At 40.8% G+C, this 20,047-nt stretch overlaps 1 protein-coding gene across 7 annotated transcripts in view; it reads right to left on the reverse strand.

Moving 5' to 3' along the window:
- The window catches only part of ATG7 (autophagy related 7), a 423,049-nt gene that overhangs the window by 335,612 nt on the left and 67,390 nt on the right, over positions 1 to 20,047 (reverse strand). For all 7 annotated transcript variants that reach the window (XM_077452132.1, XM_077452129.1, XM_077452130.1 and 4 more), the window contains exons 9-12: positions 13,473 to 13,594; positions 10,577 to 10,667; positions 4,586 to 4,730; positions 391 to 549 (exon numbers count right to left, since the gene is read on the reverse strand). In XM_077452132.1, coding sequence (XP_077308258.1) covers positions 391 to 549; positions 4,586 to 4,730; positions 10,577 to 10,667; positions 13,473 to 13,594 — 517 coding nt within the window. The remainder of the gene's footprint in view (positions 1 to 390; positions 550 to 4,585; positions 4,731 to 10,576; positions 10,668 to 13,472; positions 13,595 to 20,047) is intronic.

A 20,047-nucleotide genomic window follows, 5' to 3' on the forward strand; every position in this document is an offset into this window, starting at 1 on the left:
GCTAAGGCATTGGTCAAAGCTGTGGTGCCTACCTTACAACAATGGAAAGCGGAGATAAATAAAATGCTCCCGTATAAGTAACTGATCTATGACCACAGAGGTTACCAGAAAAAGGCAGAATGTTCTACTTGCTGTCCATTAGACACAGCTCTTACTTGATTTTTACAGTCACTCTTATTTGTTTAGGTTAGATATGCTCTGCAGTGGCATTTACTCATTCGTGATTTGTATTGTCCAAGGGTACTACTTAGTTGAAAATACCACTATATAAGATATGGCACACAATATTTTTGGTATATGTTTTCATGGTTTCTTAAATCAATTATACTCCAATTGTAGCATCTGTGAAATGCAACCAAGTGAATAAATCCCTCAACAACTTCTCCTTACCACACCAGGAAAAATCTTCTGAAGTTTTTCTGCTGCTGCCAAAGCTTTTGATTTTCCACCTCCAAGACAGTCTTCAAACTCATACAGTGGTTGTCTTACAGGGTTTGAGTAGGAGATCTTGGCATTATCCACAAACGTTATATGTCTAACACCCCATCCCTTAAAAAAGAAAAAAGCAGAAACAAAACATCATTGCTTTGAAACATTCATTAATTTATTAAAAAAGTAGAACATGGTTTAAAAAACAAGGAGAGACTGACATTTGTACACATAAGCAGTAATCTTATTTATGCACTTATCTACTTTAACTTTGAGGGACAAACTGGTATATAAATTAGTCTGGATTGCAAACCACTTGGCATATTATGTGTCTGTGCCCGCATTCTCCACCAAATCAATGCAACTGCACCATGGAGTTTTATTTCTTTAGTTTTTTTTGCATGTTTCAGACAGGTTTAGTTATTATATGCAAGTGAGGAGTAGCCGCCACACACAGGGGTTAAAAATCTAATTTGCAGACTTAAATTTCAGTCCGAACCTTGGGAATCACATTTTTTTCCACAAAGAAGGGTGGCACTAAATTTTCATTTGTTATGCCCTGTAGTGCCAGGAGCTAAGCGACTAATTATTAATATATAAAAAAAAAAAAGAAAACCAGTGCAGAGATCATAGCGCAGTATAAAAAATGTTGATATTTGTTATGTAAAAATGCACTTTAATCTCTGAGCTGGTTTTCTCTGTGTTTCTTTGCATATCCCTGGAGCTCCCCCCCACTGGCAACCTGGCAGCATTGAACCATAGTCTACCACCATAGATGCCTCTGTATAGAGAACCCATGACCAAATTTTATTGATTTATTTGTAATGCTACACAATTTTGTTTTATTCATCCACTGATTTATTCTATTATGTATTTATTTTTATCATATATATATATACATATATATATATATATATATATATATATATATATATATACACACACATACAGTGGTGTGAAAAAGTGTTTGCCCCCTTCCTCATTTCCTGTTCCTTTGCATGTTTGTCACACTTAAGTGTTTCGGAACATCAAACCAATTTAAACAATAGTCAAGGACAACACAAGTAAACACAAAATGCAATTTGTAAATGAAGGTGTTTATTATTAAAGGTGAAAAAAAATCCAAACCATCATGGCCCTGTGTGAAAAAGTGATTGCCCCCCTTGTTAAAACATACTATAACTGTGGTTGTCCACACCTGAGTTCAATTTCTCTAGCCACACCCAGGCCTGATTATTGCCGAGACCCAAAGAAATTCAGGAACAATTGAGAAAGAAAGTAATTGAGATCTATCAGTCTGGAAAGGGTTATAAAGCCATTTCCAAAGCTTTGGGAATCCAGCGAACCACAGTGAGAGCCATTATCCACAAATGGCGAAGACATGGAACAGTGCTGAACCTTCCCAGGAGTGGCCGGCCGCCCAAAATTACCCCAAGAGCACAGCGACGACTCATCCAAGAGGTCACAAAAGACCCCACAACAACGTCCAAGGAACTGCAGGCCTCAGTTAAGGTCAGCGTCCATGCCTCCACCATCAGGAAAAGACTGGGCAAAAATGGCCTGCATGGCAGAGTTCCAAGGAGAAAACCACTGCTGAGCAAAAAGAACATCAAAGCTCGTCTCAATTTCTCCACAACACATCTTGATGATCCCCAAGACTTTTGGGACAACATTCTGTGGACCGATGAGACAAAAGTGGAACTCTTTGGAAGGTGTGTGTCCAAGTATATCTGGCGTAGAAGGAACACTGCATTTCATAAAAATAACATTATACCAACAGTAAAATATGGTGGTGGTAGTGTGATGGTCTGGGGCTGTTTTGTTGCTTCAGGACCTGGAAGACTTGCCGTGATAAAAGGAACTATGAATTCTGCTGTCTACCAAGAGATCCTGAAGGAGAATGTCCGACCATCTGTTTGTGTACTCAAGCTGAAACGAACTTGGGTTCTGCAGCAGGACAATGATCCTAAACACACCAGCAAGTCCACCACCGAATGGCTGAAGAAAAACAAAATGAAGACTTTGGAGTGGCCTAGCCAAAGTCCTGACCTGAATCCTATTGAGATGTTGTGGTATGACCTTAAAAAGGCCGTTCATGCTCGAAAACCCTCTAATGTAACTGAATTAGGACAATTCTGTAAAGATGAGTGGGCCAAAATTCCTCCAGGGCGCTGTAAAAGCCTCATTGCACGTTATCGCAAACGCTTGGTTGCAGTTGTTGCTGCTAAGGGTGGCCCAACCAGTTATTAGGTTTAGGGGGCAATCACTTTTTCACACAGGGCCATGATGGTTTGGATTTTTTTTTCACCTTTAATAATAAACACCTTCATTTACAAATTGCATTTTGTGTTTACTTGTGTTGTCCTTGACTATTGTTTAAATTGGTTTGATGTTTCGAAACACTTAAGTGTGACAAACATGCAAAGGAACAGGAAATGAGGAAGGGGGCAAACACTTTTTCACACCACTGTATACACACACACACACACACACACACACACACACACAGATATAGAGATATATAGACACACACATTAAATATAAAATGTATTTGAGTATTTGATTACCAGTGTGTTGAGCAGTTATTGTAGTTACTATTTCATCTAAAAAATCTTTCCTTTCCCCTTTCCATGAAGCATTAGTCAGAGTCGAGCACTGTTTTTTATTTACTTTCAGTAACTAGTTATTCATAACTGCTGAATTTGAATCTGAAGACAAACAGAGCTTAAAATGACAGCCATTGGATACAACTGTTTCAGGCTATTTGGCCATTACCAGTTCAAGGTATGACACACACTGCTGGAACAGTACTTGGGAATTGCCACGCATTTAAGGTGAATTTAAAGTATAACTACCGTATTTTCCGGCGTATAAGACGACCTTTTACACTTAAAAAAACTGGGCAAAAAGCAGGGGTCATCTTATACGCCGGGTCAGCTGCTGGGATGCCTTCTGGATGTCTGGTAATACTGTATGTAGCTTCGGCTACATACAGTATGTACCACTGAGCCAATCCCAGTGAGCGATGTATTCAAATGAATACAGAGCCTGCTCGGATTGGAGTAGCAATCTCTGCCAATCCGAGCAGGCTACACACAGTAGCCTGCTCCGATTGGCTTTGAGAGTGAGAGAGGCGCGGGCTGATGATATTACAGCCTCCGCCAATCCCAGCAGGCTTTGTATTCATTAATAGAATACATTGCTCGCCGTGATTGGCTCCAGCACCGTAAGAAGGAAGAAGGAAATGGCTCCAGCAAGAACGAAGAAGAGGGATATGAAGCGTCGGAAGCCTCGGAATGGGGGTCGTCTTAAACGGTGAGTACGGGCAAAACATTTTTAAAACCTGTACAGTTAGGGGGTCGTCTTATATGCCGGGTCGTCTTATACACCGGCAAATACGGTAAAAGACATGCTTCATGGGAAATTTAGTTCCACAACAGCTGGAGGGCCCCAGGTTGTCTACCCCTGGTGTGGATGGATTAGAACATCTCTCAAAGTTGTATTGCTCTCCTTTTCCTGTTTACCATTAAAAGTGTAAGTAAGAGAATCCCAAATTTTGGGTTGTGCCTAGAAAAGTAATAGAGGAGAAATCTTCCAATGGGGACACTGGTGACCTGGGGGTTGTCCCCCCAAAAGATTCCTTAATTTGCCGGGATTCCCTATCACTTCCTGTTTGGCTATGGGTCAGGATGTAAAAGGTAATTTCCCCAATGGGACACAGATGGCAAAAAAAAAAACACAACAGAGGTTATAACCCTCCCTTACGCTATCCAAAAATAAAAAATGTTTTGCCTATAGTTATAGATTAAAGTAGTCGGCAAAGATTATATTTTCAGAAGGCAGGCAAAAAATGAGTAATATCAGCTAATAAAACTACAAAAATATTTGAATATTGTAGAAGACATGAAGTCCATGTTTTAGATTGTAAGCTTGCAGGACAAGGGCCATTATAACCCTCTTGTATTGAATTGTATTGTTGGTGTATGGTCTTCCTTTGTATTGTAAAGCACTGAGCAAACTATTGGCGTTATATAAATCCTGTATAATAATAAGTCCATGACTGATCTAATTTTGGGAAACCTAGAACCAATAATCTTCAATAATGTAAACTAAACCAAGATAAAAGCTTGTCTGATATTTAATGGCTGCCACTCACCATTAATGTGCGGGCCACATTACAACCCAATGTGCCTGCTCCCAGTAATAAGCACTTGGAGGAGATGACTTTCTCCAGGTCCAAAGTAGGTACTAGTCGCCAACGCATCAACTTTAGATTCAGATCCACGGAAGATTCTGCTAACCTGTAGACGATTACAGTATTTCAGGGAAATATTAGAATGGCTTATTTTCACTATATTCTTCCATACCCATCTAGAGAACGCAAACATACATAAAAATAAGTTTTTCTGACAACTAATCAATGGATGATGTTTAAATGTACTTATTAACTGGCAACAGGGAGCGCTCGAAAAACACTGGGGACCAAGTCCAGGTTTCTATTACAGTAATTGTGGGTAGGGACACTTCCTGGAAAAAAGTTTACCCTTTACCATGCTGTCAAATATAACTTAACCTGTAAAGACTTGCATACAGATCCTAAATGCATAACCTGTAGATCCAACTTTTAGGGCTCATTCACAACACAAAGCATTGTGCGTGCTACCACATTGCACAGCAATGTGCACTGGTGCAATGGGGTGCCATTCATTCTTAATGGCACCCCAACACACCAGAATAACGTGTTGAAATGTGCTCCTGGAAATGCTGCAAAGATGCAATGTTTGGTCTGCTGATGTGGTTGGGTGGTGTGAATGGGCCCTTGTTTGATGTTTACTTATGCCTGATATATATATTTATATATATTTTTATTTATTTATAGAGATATAGATATAACACACACGTGTGTGTGTGTGTGTGTGTGTGTGTGTGTGTGTGTGTGTGTGTGTCATATGTATGTATATGTATACACATACATATACAGTATCTCACAAAAGTGAGTACACCCCTCACATTTCTGTAAATATTTTATTATATCTTTTCATGTGACAACACTGAAAACGCTGAAGAATTGACACTTTGGTACAATGTAAAGTAGTGAGTGTACAGCTTGTATAACAGTGTCAATTTGCTGTCACCTCAAAATAACTCAAACAGCCATTAATGTCTAAACCTCTGGCAACAAAAGCGAGTACACCCTAAGTGAAAATGTCCAAATTGGGCCCAATTAGCCATTTTCTCACTCCTGGTGTCATGTGACTCGTTAGTGTTACAGGGTCTCAGGTGTGAAGGGGGAGCAGGTGTGTTTAAATTTGGTGTTTTCACGCTCACGATCTCATACTGGTCACTGGAAGTTCAACATGGCACTTCATGGCAAAGAGGAGGATCTAAAAAAAAAAATAAAATGATCGCTCTACATAAAGATGGCCTAGGTTAGTGATGGCGAACCTTGGCACTCCAGAGTAGCTGAGCATCATGGGAACTGTAGTTCCAAAACATCTGGGGTGCCAAGGTTCGCCATCACTGGCCTAGGTTATAGGAAGATTGCCAAGACCCTGAAACTGAGCTGCAGCACGGTGGCCAAGACCATAGAGCCATTTGACAGGACAGGATTCACTCAGAACAGGCCTCAACATGGTCGACCAAAGAAGTTGAGTGCACATGCTCAGCATTATATCCAGGGGTTGTCTTTGGGAAATAGACGTATGAGTGCAACCAGCATTGCTGCAGAGGTTTAAGTGGTGGGGGGGGGGGGGGGGGGGGACAGCCTGTCAGCACTCAGATCATACACCGCACAGTGTATCAAATTGGTCTGCATGGCTGTTGTCTCAGATGGGAGCCTCTTCTAAAGATGATGCACAAGAAAGCCTGCAAACGGATTGCTGAAGACAAGCAGACTAAGGACATGGATTACTGGAATCATGTCCTGTGGTCTGATGATTGGTTCAGATTGTCACGCATTTGTGGTGGCAACCAGATGAGGAGTACAAAGACAAATGTGTCTTGCCTACAGTCAAGCATGCTGGTGAAATTGTCATGGTCTGGGGCTGCATGAGTACTGCCGGCACTAAGGAGCTATAGTTCATTGAGGGAACGATGAATGCCAACATGTACTGTGACATACTGAAGCAGAGCATGATCCCATCCCTTTGGAGACTGGGCCTCAGGGCAGTATTCTAACACAATAACGAACCCAAACACATCTCCAAGAAGACAACTGCCTTACTAAAGAAGCTGAGGGTAAAGGTGATGGATTGGCCAAGCATGTCTCCAGACCTAAACGCTAATGAGCATCTGTGGGGCATCCTCAAACAGAAGATGGAGGAGCACAAGGTCTCTAACATCCACCAGCTCCGTGATGTTGTCATGGAGGAGTGGAAGAGGACTCCAGTGGTGACCTGTGAAGCTCTGGTGAACTCCATGCCCAAGAGGGTTAAGGCAGTGCTGGAAAATAATGGTGGCCCCACAAAATATTGACGCTTTGGCCCAATTTGGACAGTTTCACTTAGGGGTGTACTCACTTTTGTTGCCAGCAGTTTAGACATTAATGGCTGTGTCAACAGGTAGTATAAATATAAAAACAGTCCAAACACTGAATGTTATAAATACTAAAACAGCGCTAATAATTAAATTAATAATATGGTAATATTATAAACCAGTGGCAAACACCCTAATTATAAGTTATTATGTAGCAGACGGTTAAGGTAGAACAGTTCAAAGCATTAAAAGCATTCAGGGTGTTCGGGACAGTTTAAAATATCCGAGGTGTTAAAGGTAATCTATAGTTGTTATCCAAGAGTGCCTTCCACCAGAGAATAAAGATATCCGTATTCAACCATGTGCACCACACTCCCCCAGGGAGTCAAACTCACCAGATGCCTCTAATATGCAAGCCTTAGGTTTTGTATATAACAGCTGCTAATCACTGGTCCTCACCAACCCAGAAAACTACCGTTGCAGGGGCTCAAACACATACCATAAAATACAAGAATAGTACTATATAGTGTAATTCTATTTATGATACAATTCCCCATACAGTAGAAGCCCCCTTAATACTAGCTACGTACATCAGATAAATCATTAACAAGCAAAATATAAATCACCCAGAGTGTGCATAGATGAGAAGGAGACTAGAGTGTGACACTCTAGTCTCTTCTCATCTATGCACACTACATTTTATACTTGGAGCAATTTCCTTGCATCATTGTTGATTACTATTGGAGATTCCTTCTTTTCCCTGGGGTGTATCTGTGGATAGGCTTGCTTCCCAAACCTTGATTTTCAGCACTGCTATTTACGCAACCAATAGATATGCTCTACGTCTTCTCCTGAGGAGTGGAAAGTGTCCACAAAATGCATAAAGCCTATTAGATGCCACTTATCTTCAATATATAGCTCTACCTCTACTGTGGCCCATATATACAATACATATACTTTTTTCATTGATTATTACAATAAGTACTATTGGCTTATACTATTGGTTACCACAGCGCGATATGATGTGATGTTATGTGTATATAAATGAATGCTTCTATGCTCCTGTTTTGTAAATTAGATTAAATTACCTACAATTAATCATGTATCACATGTAATGCGTTATGCTATGTTTTTATGCAAATTCACCAATTATACCAAGCGCCTGCTAATGACCATCAATTTCATATGTTTTTTTTTTTTTTTTTTTAAATCAAACATTTTTTGTTCAAGATAGCAAGGTCAGATACAATCTGGTATCATTCAGAACAGCATAATAAGAGAGAAAGGGAAAACATATTCCACAGCATTATTTCACCATACATTAACACTCAGTTAAGGTTTGTTTGCAGAAGACAATTTAAAGTCACAGGTCATACACCATGGCAAGATTCAACACAGCAACAAGATACAAGGTAGTTATACTGCATCAGTAAGGCCTCTCCCAGGAAAAGAGTTCAAAGACAACTGGGGCTTCATGTGCTGCTCAAGCTCTTTTGAAGAAGCACAAAGAAATGGGCAACATTGTGGATCGTAGACACAGTGGTCAGTCAAGGCAACTTAATGCAGCAGATGAAAGACACATCATGCTTATATCCCTTTGACATTGGAAGATGTCCAGCAGTGCCATCAACAAAGGACTAGTAGTAATCAGTGGGACCCAGGTCCACCCATCTACTGTCTAGAGAAATCTGACCAGAAGTGGTCTTCATGGAAGAATTGAGGCCAAATCCCCATATCTCTAATGTGGAAATAGGGCAATATATGAAAACATCGAAACTGGGGTGCAGAAAAATGGCAGCAGGTGCTCTGGAATGAGGCGTCAAAATTTTAAATATTTGGCTATAGCAGGAGGCAGTTTGTTTACGAAGGGCTGGACAACGGTGCAATAATTACTGTCTGCAGGCAACAGTGAAGCATGGTTGAGGGTCCTTGCAAGTTTGGGGGCTGCATTTCTGAAAATGGCCTAAAAAACTTTTGCACAATAGTGTATATATTACAACCCTAAATCCCAAAAAGTTGGGAAGCTGTGTAAAAATCTACATAAAGAACATGGTCCTGTGCCAACGTGCTTTGAGACGTGTTGCTGCCATAAATTTCAAAATTACCTTATTTTTTTTCTCTGAAAATGGTACATTTTCTCATTTGATGTTTTCTATTTTCCATTATGAATAAAATATGGTTTTACGAGATTTGCAAATCATTGCATTCTGTTATTATGTAGATTTACATGGCACCCTAACTTTTTTGGAATTGGCGTTGTATAAACATACTCAAATATATAGAGTCTAATAAAAAACAAACATGCTGATGTGAGCGATTTGTTAAGTTAATTATTGGCATTTGTTGTATCCAGTGTTAATGAAGAGGCAGAGACTCAGATTCTTACACAGCCAGAAAGGGCTGCAAGTTCTGGGACTGTAGTAATTATAGGCGATTTCATATACCCTAAAATTGACTGATATAATGGCCCTGCTGGACCAGTTAAAAGTGTGGAAATTTCAAGACCTATTAGAAGATAAAAGTTTATGGTACAGTTTATAGTTGCCCCAATTAGATCTGATGAACCTGGTAATCTAAAACAATGTGAGGCTTATTATGTCTGTCTAAATAAAAGGACATCTGGGTAGCAGTGACTATAACATGCATTCATTTAATTTAAGTTGTAAACAATAAGCACATACCGCAAATGTTTACAAATGTTTACACATACTGGGAATGTTTCAAATCAACTATATGCAAACACACTGCAAAATAAATTCCCATTAGCAATACGTTTAAAAGGCTAAAAGTAAAACCAATGTGACTCATGTCCAATGTTAAAAAAAAACATAATGTGTCGGCCACCCGCCAATATGTTTCAGTGCAGGCCTCTACTGACTTCAGGAGATGCTGAAGGGAACCATGTTTCAGATGTTCTGGCAGTGTCCCAAAGTAAAACCCTTCTGGAAGGATGCGATGGGCATCAAACAGCTCACATCAGTCTTTCAGAAAGACTAATTAAAAAATACAAATCTTATTTGACCATTCATCTTTTGAAGACAGTGAAGGCTTGTATTCTGCTATGGAGGAAACAAACGTGCTCACCCACTAAATCTCTTTGGTTCCCAAAGGTCAACAAGATCAGGGACGTTGAAGACCTTACCGCTACTGTACAAAATACAGAGGAGAGCTTCAGGTCTACTTGGATACCCTGGCAGTATTTTGTCTACACTGACATTATCTGAATGTGCTTACTCAATCTGAGTAGCCTGCTGGGCCCTCTTTTTCCTCCCAGGGAGAGCCCTCTTCCTCCCTGCCTGCCTATCCTTCCCTGTCTCTGCCTCCTTTTTATTAGACTTCTTCGAGAGCTAGCCAGCTCTATTGATTGTTTAAAGAAAAAAAGAGGCATGCATTCCTAAGTGCACAGAAAAGGACTATAAATGATAATATGGATATTAACAAGTAATAACACCAGTGAGAATGTTGATCCATGGAATATCAGATTGTCCTAACTGATTAGGCAGGAATTTTTCCCCAGATGTAGCAGATTTGGCCGTTTTAAGGATTTTTTTCCCTCTTCTAGATCAACTCTGGCCGTTGGGTTCTGTATATGAAGCTTTCAATTTATTTTTCAAGGTGAACTAGATTGAACCTTGTCTTTTTTAACCTAACTATGCAGCTTTCTTGGATTTACCTCTTGGGATCCATGCACTCACTAAGATCCACCATTCTGGGGCCCATTCCACCTTTCTGGTTTTTCTCCCAGCCAACGGCTTTTGGGCAAGCTAAAATTACAAAAAAGGTAAAATAAGTAACATCAACTAAAGTCTCAGAAATAGATACTTACCAACCATGATTTATAGAATGTAATTTACCTTGTTGTTCTTAACCGTTTTATTTGTATTTGGCCCAATATGTGTTTATTATATCCACACGAATTGGGACAATTATTATTCAACTTGGGTTAAGCGCCTTCTCTGTTGTTTTCCATTTTAGTAAGAAACACAGTGGGGTTAATTTACTAAAGCTGGAGTGTGCAAAATTTGGCGCAGCTTTGCATAGAAACCAATCATCATTCAGTTTTTTTTTTTCAACGCACAATTGAATATGCTAAAGTTATTATAAGTCGATTGTCTACCATGTACAGCGGCACCAGATTTTGCACTGCAGTGCTGCAGGTTACGTGGAACTCCGAGTAAAATTTCTGACTTTATTACATTTTTAGTATTTGCTACATAGCATCTGCAGCTTACTGACTTGAATCCAAGAAATCCATTAGGAAACCAATCAGTATGCATGGGCCTCTTTCCTAATGCATTATACCTGTGCACAATAAGTACTTATCTGTTATTCTAGTCTCCCTTAAAGGAAAGAAAAATCATAGCTATACTGGACATTAGAGTCTGTCATTCTATTTGTGTATAAGGTGGCCATATTTGTTTAATAAATGTACTTGGAGACTGTAAAGGCAAAAGTTTTTTTTTATCTTAATGCATAAAGATAAAATACCTTCTGTGTGCAGCATCCCCCTTAATACTTACCTGAGCCCATCTTTAGCCAGCAATGCTGCAGGAATGTCTAAGCTGCCTGGGACTCTCCTCCTCATTGGCTGAGACAGCAGCGCAGTGCGATTGGCTCCCACTTCTGTCAATGAAAATCATTCAGCCAATCAGGATAGAGGGGGCGGGGCTGGGTCATGGCTCTCATCTCTAATGGACACAGGGAGCTTTGGTGCCCACATAGCAAGCTGCTTTAATGCTTATAGACTGGGCTTTTTACATGTCAATGGTATTGGTTTATTGTTTCTCTATCAATGCACATACTCCTCCTTTAGTGCACACTACTCTTGAGCAGATTGGAGCCAACAGACCCTTTATAACAGTGATGGCGAACCTTGGCACCCCAGATGTTTTGGAACTACATTTCCCATGATTCTCAACTACACTGCAGAGTGCATGAGCATCATGGGAAATGTCGTCCCAAAACATTTGGGGCGCCAAGGTTCGCCATCACTGCTCTATAAGTTTAACTTGAGCATATTTCAATAATTTTTACTCTGGGCATCCTAATCATACTTGCTGATCTATTCTTAAATATAAAAAGTGTAAATGAAATGGAAATGTAAAAAATTATAATTATATTACAATTATATTAAAATTAATTATATTAAAAGACGTGTAGGTACAATAATAAATTACAAACGTGTCCTTAAAATTTAACTTTATATTCCATCAACTTTATATCAATCTCTTAACAAAATTGGATAATTTTACATTTTTCTTATGGGGAAAAATGCCTTTTTAGAGTTATCCCTCCCTGCACTACCTTCTGGCCTAGGTCAGAACGATACGTACAATGCCCACAGCCTTCTGGGATACCCATGTCATGAGTTGCAGAGGTCCACGGGGTAATCTACAACAGACAAGCAGTGCCATCAGGGGGGATGGAGGTCTACTGGTTTTTGCAGCCACCCTCCTGATGAAGCTTGCACGTCATCATGGGGCCGCTGCACCACACGGCAAAACAGCCAGTACCCCCTGATGATATCAGAGGAAGGCAGATTGAAACCAGGTGTGCTGGGATAAAGTGGTAGATTCCTATGGAACAATGCTGGATCGCCAGGCATGTGCATATGCTTTTCTATTACTACCCATCTTAAATTTTGTTTTTTTTATTAAATATACTAAAATTGAATCTTTAAAGAAATCGCAAAAACCCAGGCAAAAATGCATTAATAGAGGTTACTGCCAGTAACTATGTAATTTCAAAATGATCAGCAAATTTAGAAATACAGGCAGATGAAGTTATATGCAAGGCTTTATATGAAAACGTTTAGCTAAGCCCTGTCCACTCACAAACACTCTGGGCGTGTTCACTCTATCTCTGTTGAGTTGCGCTGATCTGCAGAGATCAATGCAAGAGCACATAGAAAGCAGCCGTCTTCCATGAGCCCTGCTCTTGCCTTGATGCCACATTGAGACATGCTGCATGTTTACACAGCGCATCTCACTGCAATGTGCTGCAGTGTAAAAATGTCATATTGTAACAGACAAAAAATAAATACAGTGCGACACACTGTAAAAACGCATTGTACCACCCACCGGTGCCGCTACACAACGTAGCCCTCTTTCTCAGTTCTTTAGTCCCTTAACGTAACTGGTAGCTTCACTGTGCAATATCAGGCTCTATAGGAGGTTGAGGAAAGCTTGACACTTACAGGGAAAACCAAGACTTCCACATAAATTCATCAGCTTATATGCCTTGATCTACTGATGACTGATGTGTGGTTTACGCTGAAGGTAAGTTCGGAATCCTCAATTTTTCATCAGTAAATTGAAATACCCAGGTTCATAAAAGGTTTAAATGCCTTTTTTTTTTTTTAAAGAGAACAAAGATAGCTCAGTCAGTTTCTCCATATAACCAAGACTTTCTACACCTTTTATAACTAGTTGCCCCCATGCATGAAGATCACTTATAATTTTGATAAAAGGCATTCTTTAAGTGATACATATTCACAAGGTGAACTTACATTCTTCTCTAGCATGATGATAATAATTTTAATTAAAATGTCTTGGATGAAATAAGTCTACCTTCATTCTGTGTCACTCGGGGCAGTTTAATTTCAAAGCTGATACTATGCTTTATATCCCTCTCCCCTTGCAAAGTCCGGTCTCTGAGGCAAATTACTTCAATGGACTGTAGGTGGCTGGCCCTGGAAATGCAAAAAAAAAAATGAAAATTAGAGCCAGCAGGCTAGATAATAAATTATCTTGCAGCGTTATTTTAATACATTCTGATAGTCTTTCTTAATAGCTTGAGATTTTTTGAGCAAAAGCTATTTTTTTTTTTATTACTTTAATTAGATTGAGGAAAGTAATACAGCACTGAGACAGGTGCTTAATCGCCTCTATTCATTTGATGATTGCAGATACTTGAATGAAACTCTGACATGATTAAAAAGGTGTTATTTCTTTTTTAGCACATGCCTGAGAGTGAATATTATATTGCGACGTGTTAAACTGTGAGTGATACATAAATGATAGAATAATTTGTGTTCCACGTGACATTGGCACATAACGAATGAAAAATATCCCAAACTTCTGAGGGATAAAACAATGTCTTACTTCAAATGAAAACCACTGCACAGTCTCCATAAAAAAGCATCTGGATGGGTCATTTAAAGAGGACTTATCAGATTTCATTCTTTACTTTAAAAAGAAACTCAACCCTTCAGATCATGTTTTATGTCATACCCATATTTAGGGTGCAACATGAAAAATAGTAAGCAAGCAAAACAACCCCCACCCAACACAGGATTGTGGAGTAGTTCTTGCTGGATCCTGTCAAATTTTAATTTGGCTTGTCTAGGCGGAGCTATGCACAGCTGTGTCGTTCATTCACAGAAATCTGTAACTGAAAAAAGCCCCAAAAGACCCATCTGCCACCATAGCAATGGAGCTCAAAGGAGGACAAGTGTGGTGACATCATTGCAAATGTTGTCCACGTATACCTTCTTTAGAGCCATAGCTTAAGATCAGTACCTCTGTATGAACCAGGTGCTGGAGGAAGAATCTGCAGGAGACAGAGCATTGCACCCACAATCCACTGATCGCAGTTTTAATACTGTGCAGGCTCAAATGCAAAATAAATAAATGGACGGTTTTCGAAAAATGGGTGCATTTATTAATGTTTTGCACAATTTGGAATTATCCTTTAAAGAGCAGCTTCATTTGACCTGCTTCTGAGATACTAAGGGCTAAATACACCCAAAACAATTATATCAATTAGAGATGAAGAACACTGGTTAGATGACTTAAATCATGCCATCTAAAGCAGTAGAACAAGAAAATCATTGTTAAATAGTTGTTTGATCAAGGTAAAACAATACATGAGAAAATTGTTACCATCTGAAACAAAAGTTCATAACAACTTAACAAGAGAACCTATTCAGCAGTGCAAAGGACACAGTGCTAAGTAAAGGTTTTAGCACAAATATATAAATATAAATAATAGCACAGTACAAATATAGCTTCAGTAAAGTAAATTCTGATTGGTTACTATCAGTTGCTGCACTTAGCACTGTTCTCCTTCAATTGTTTATGGAATAGGACAAAAAACCTAGAGAGAGCTCTATTTCAGTAGAAAAAAAGAACATAACCCAAACACGTATTCGGTCTTGGTAAGACATCTGATGTAAAAATGTTTAATAAAATGTAAATAGCAATAATCAAACCTTTTCTTTTGTGAAATCAACAAAGAGTTAAATGATGTTAAGGGGAAATACATAATGTTGGCGGCAGACAACCTGAAGTAATGCTGACGTTATAAAATAGACCACAGCTAGTGAAGTCCACATTTTATTCTTTAGGCCTCCCAAAGATCTATACAAATGATGATTTTCTAAACAATTGCATAAAGCAAAGCATGTCCCTTCACTTGACAACATTCAGGCCTGGCAATAAAGTCTTTAAGCAACAGAATCTGCATTATGGGAAATGGGAAAAAACCGAGCAGGTCTCAGATCTGGCAGTTTGAGTTTTTCTTTAGTGGGGTCCAGCAGTGTATTAAAGACGTAGGTAGGTAACAATAAAGTGTAAGTTCACCTTTACAGAAAATCTGTAATATGAAATTACTTTGGACCCCCCCTCCTCATTCCCCGTGGTCCCGCTGTACCGGAGTCCCGTGATCCCCTGCTGTCAGACACCGGGACGCCGCTTCTCGGGTCCGGGGATATGTAAGCCCCGCAGCTTAAACACCTATCTGTACCTCTCAGCGTGTACAGATAGGAGGCACTCTAATTGGTCAGCACTGTCACATGGATGGCGCTGACCAGACTCTGTATAGCCTGTCCTGTCAGTGCTGGAGGAGAGAAATCCAGAAAAGGATTTCAAATCTTCAGACCAGTGAAGCAGTGTCCAGGGTCTGACAGCGGGGGAATTGCAGTACTCCACTAAAGCGAGGCGAGATTGGACAGGACGGGATGGGGGGAGGGGTGTCGGGTCGGGGGGGGGGGGGGGGTGTCGGGTCGGGGGGGAGGGGTGTCGGGTCGGGGGGGGGGAGGGGTGTCGGGTCGGGGGGAGGGGTGTCGGTCCAGTGTAAGTTCACCTTACAGACTTTTTTCTGTAAAGGTGAACTTACCCTTTAAGGTGGGATATGTCAGCTTAGGGCACTCACTTTGCAGTTAAAGGTTAGCTGTAATAAAAAATTTCTGTTGGCAGAGTAATTCTATGGCAAGTAGTTTCCTGGGTAACACATAGGTGAAACACAGATTCCACACAATCGGCGTTCCACACAAAAGTGCAACTTCCACTCATGTGTCTCCCCCACCCCTTTGACAGGTATCCTGTTCCCACTTCTGAGAGTCCTGGTTGTGGTGAATTAATTCACAGCTCGGCTCCCTCCTCCTCCTTCCCCTGTCGCCAGGCCAGTAGGAGAGCACAGCAGTGCCTCGCACATGCGCAACATGGATCCGGTGTGAAGCCTTAATGCTACACAGCTGGGTTCCCGTACCGCAACATTGCGGCCACCGCCCACGCACATGTCTTTTTATACATGTATAGATCCATGTGTTACAAATTTAGATACGCAACCAAAATAATATAAATAAATGTATAAAAACCACATAGGTGTAGGAACAAAAAAAACAAAAAAACAAACACAAATAGTGCCACAATATAGTTAATAGTCCATAACAGATATCAATCTGCATAATCCGTTGAAATTGGACTCTTCAGAAGGTGTAGCGATTGCTCCATTCACCCCGCAAAAAGGGCAGCCAGACAACAGCCAAAGGGCCGCTTACCAGATTTGTTGGATCTCAGGTTATAGAGATCATATAGGCATGCACAGGATGGATCAATCAGCCAGGGACGATGTGTTCACACATTCATCCGATATCCGAATCCTCTCCTCCAAAGGCAACTCTCCAACCTTGATTTTAGTACTGCACCATGAAGTCTTCTTTCTACCTTTCATAATATGCTCCACGAGTGATCTTACCCTGACAAGGGTCCCACGAAGCATACTGCAGCAGTTGGAGGATTCGGATATCGGATGAATGTGTGAACATACAGTCCCTGGCTGATTGATTCCTCCTATGTATGCCTATATGATCTCTATAACCTGAGATCCAACAGATCTCAGGTCTTTAACCACTTGCCGACCGTTGCCTGTACATTTACGTTGACAGAATGGCGTGGCTGCGCAAATGGGCGCACCTGTACGTCCCTTTGAATTTGCCACCGTGCCATCATCGCACCCGCCACGAGCTCTGCGAGTAGGATCGCTCGCCCTGCGGACTCGATGTCCACAGGGATACCCGTGATCGACTCACAGAGAGGAAGAACGGGGAGATGCTAATGTAAACAACCATCTCCCCATTCTGCCTAGTGACACGGTCACTGAACACAGCTCCCTGTGATCAGTGACGTGTCACTCGTAGCCACGTTCCCCGACAGTTACAATCATTCCCTAGGACACACTTAAGCCCTTCCTAGTCAGCTAGTGGTTAACCCCTTCACTGCCAGTGTCATTTTTACAGTAATCAGTGCAATTTTATAGCACTGATTTCTGTAAAAATTACAATGGTCCCAAAAATGTGTAAAAATTGTCCAATGTGTCCAGTCATGATAAAAATTGCTGATCGCCGCCATTACCAGTAAAAAAAAAAAAAAATTAAATAAAAATGCCACAAAACGAACCCCTATATTGTAGACGCAATAACTTTTGCGCAAACCAATCAATAACCGCTTATTACGATTTTTTTTTATTTTTTTACCAAACATATGTAGAAGAATACGTATCGGTCTAAACCGAGGGGAAAATGTATTTATTTTTATTTTTATATATATATATATATATATATATATATTTTTGGGGGAAATGTATTATAGCAAACAATAAAATATAGGGATGCACCGAAATTTCGGCCGCCGAAACATATCGGCCGAAAATGGTGTTTTCGGCAAAATGCCGAAAGGAAAATCTTGCCGATAATGGGGCCGAAAATGGGGGTGGGGCTGTGCGGGGCTCCGCCCCCTGGTGCCGCCCATTGCACGGGTGTTTTCCTTGTCCGTCCCCAGTCCTCTGTCCTCCTTTCGTCCCGCCCGACAGTGCGGTGATCTCCGTATGTCACGGAGCTGTGCATTGAATTGCCTGGGCGGCTGCAGTAACAATGTCCCACCTCCTGTGACAGACGGTACACTGATCCAATGGCGGGACATTGAATCAGTGTGACGTGATTACAGGAGGCGGGACATTGTTACTGCAGCCGCCCGGGCAATTCAATGCACAGCTCCGTGACACACGGAGATCACCGCTCTGATCCGGGCATGGGTAAGGCTGCATTTAGACACTGGCAAGCTGCATGAGGGGGAAAGAGTGTGCCCAGGGCAAGCATCGCAGAGTTTTGTCCGCAGCTAAATCACACGTTTTTTGTGCCCACAGTGCTGCTGCATCCAAAAGTCATTTGTTTGCCACCTCTGGCCACTTGTGTGAATGTAGCCATGCTATATAACACCAGGTCACAGGACAAAGGCTGTACTCCCTTTATTGACCATATCATAAAAAATAATAATAATCTTGATTTTGACCCAGCTAGGTTTTTATCTCCATGTGATAGAATGGGGAAGGGTTAAGTTATTGCTAGTAGAGGTAACGATATGAGCATTCCCAATAGAAGTCTGTTGGAACGGAACCAGGTAGCTTGCTTGGGGCCAGTTCACGCCAGATGCAGTTCCATGTGCTTTTTTTTTTTTTTTTTTTTTGCACAAAATGCATGCACAGTGTTTTCCATGTCTTCCAATGGCTCTAGTTCACACCATGCAGTCAGTTTCCGCACCGGAAACTGACTGCATGGTGTGAACTACAGCCATTGGAATACATGGAAAACACTGTGCATGTATTTTTATCAGGCAGGCTGCATCTGAGGGGAACTGGTGAGGCTGCTTTGATCTCCTGTACCATGCCTGCAGTCTCTGACCATCTCCTGTACCATGCCTGCAGTCTCTGACCATCTCCTGTACCATGCCTGCAGTCTCTGACCATCTTCTGTACCATGCCTGCAGTGTCTGACCATCTCCTGTACCATGCCTGCAGTCTCTGATCATCTCCTGTACCATGCCTGCAGTCTCTGACCATCTCCTGTACCATGCCTGCAGTCTCTGACCATCTCCTGTATTATGTCTGCAATCTCTGACCATCTCCTGTACCATGCCTGCAGGCTCTGACCATCTCCTGCACCATTCCTGCAGTCTCTGACCATCTCCTGCACCATGCCTGCAGTCTCTGACCATCTCCTGTACCATGCCTGCAGTCTCTGACCATCTGCTGTATGAAAATATTTTTTAAAAACAGTCATTTTCGGTATCGGTGCTGTTTTGGTATCGGTTTCGGTTTTCGGCCTAGTGTATTTTTCAATTTCGGTATCGGTTTCGGCACCAAAAAACCCATTCGGTGCACCCCTAATAAAATATAATGCGTTTTTTTATTTTCAAAATTGTCGCCATTTCTTGTTTATAGAGCAAAAAATAAAAACCACAGAGGTGATCAAATACCACCAAAAGAAATCTCCATTTGTAGTAAAAAAAAGGACGTCAATTTTGTTTGGGAGCCAGGTCATACGACCGTGCAATTGTCAGTTAAAGCGACAGTGCGGAATCGCAAAAAGTGCTCTGGTCAGAAAGGGGGTAAAATCTTCCGGGGTTGAAGCGGTTAAGCTGAACTCTAGTCTTGAGGCTATACACATGAATAATGAAAGATTTAGAAAGTTTCTAGAAATAGAATCAAAACTTGAAGGTTATACCGTATGTCGAATTTAAAAATTGTCTATTTCTACTTTTTTCATAGCTGAATGTCAATAGATTGAGTGTATATTTCATAAGCTGGCAATGACCTTTAAAGGGTAAAATAAAATACATTCAGGGGCTGCCGTTGCTGATGTCTTGTAGATCTTTTGGCTTCATCTTAAAAAAGGTATGTAAATGAGGTCCATCTCAAAAGGGTATGTAAATGAGGTTCTCTAACTTTACATTCTGCATTATTTTTTCACGTCAGTGAATAATGTTCAGGAGACGATTAGCATAACGGTCGCCCTTTTCACCTAGGACAAACTACTATGTGCTCTGCATGATTCTTACAAAGAACTGGGTTAGTTATGTACTTGTCA

Source organism: Lithobates pipiens, unplaced genomic scaffold, assembly GCF_037356315.1.
Source record: "Lithobates pipiens isolate NorthernLeopardFrog02 unplaced genomic scaffold, aLitPip1_a1.2 Scaffold_23, whole genome shotgun sequence".
Taxonomy (NCBI): domain Eukaryota; kingdom Metazoa; phylum Chordata; class Amphibia; order Anura; family Ranidae; genus Lithobates; species Lithobates pipiens.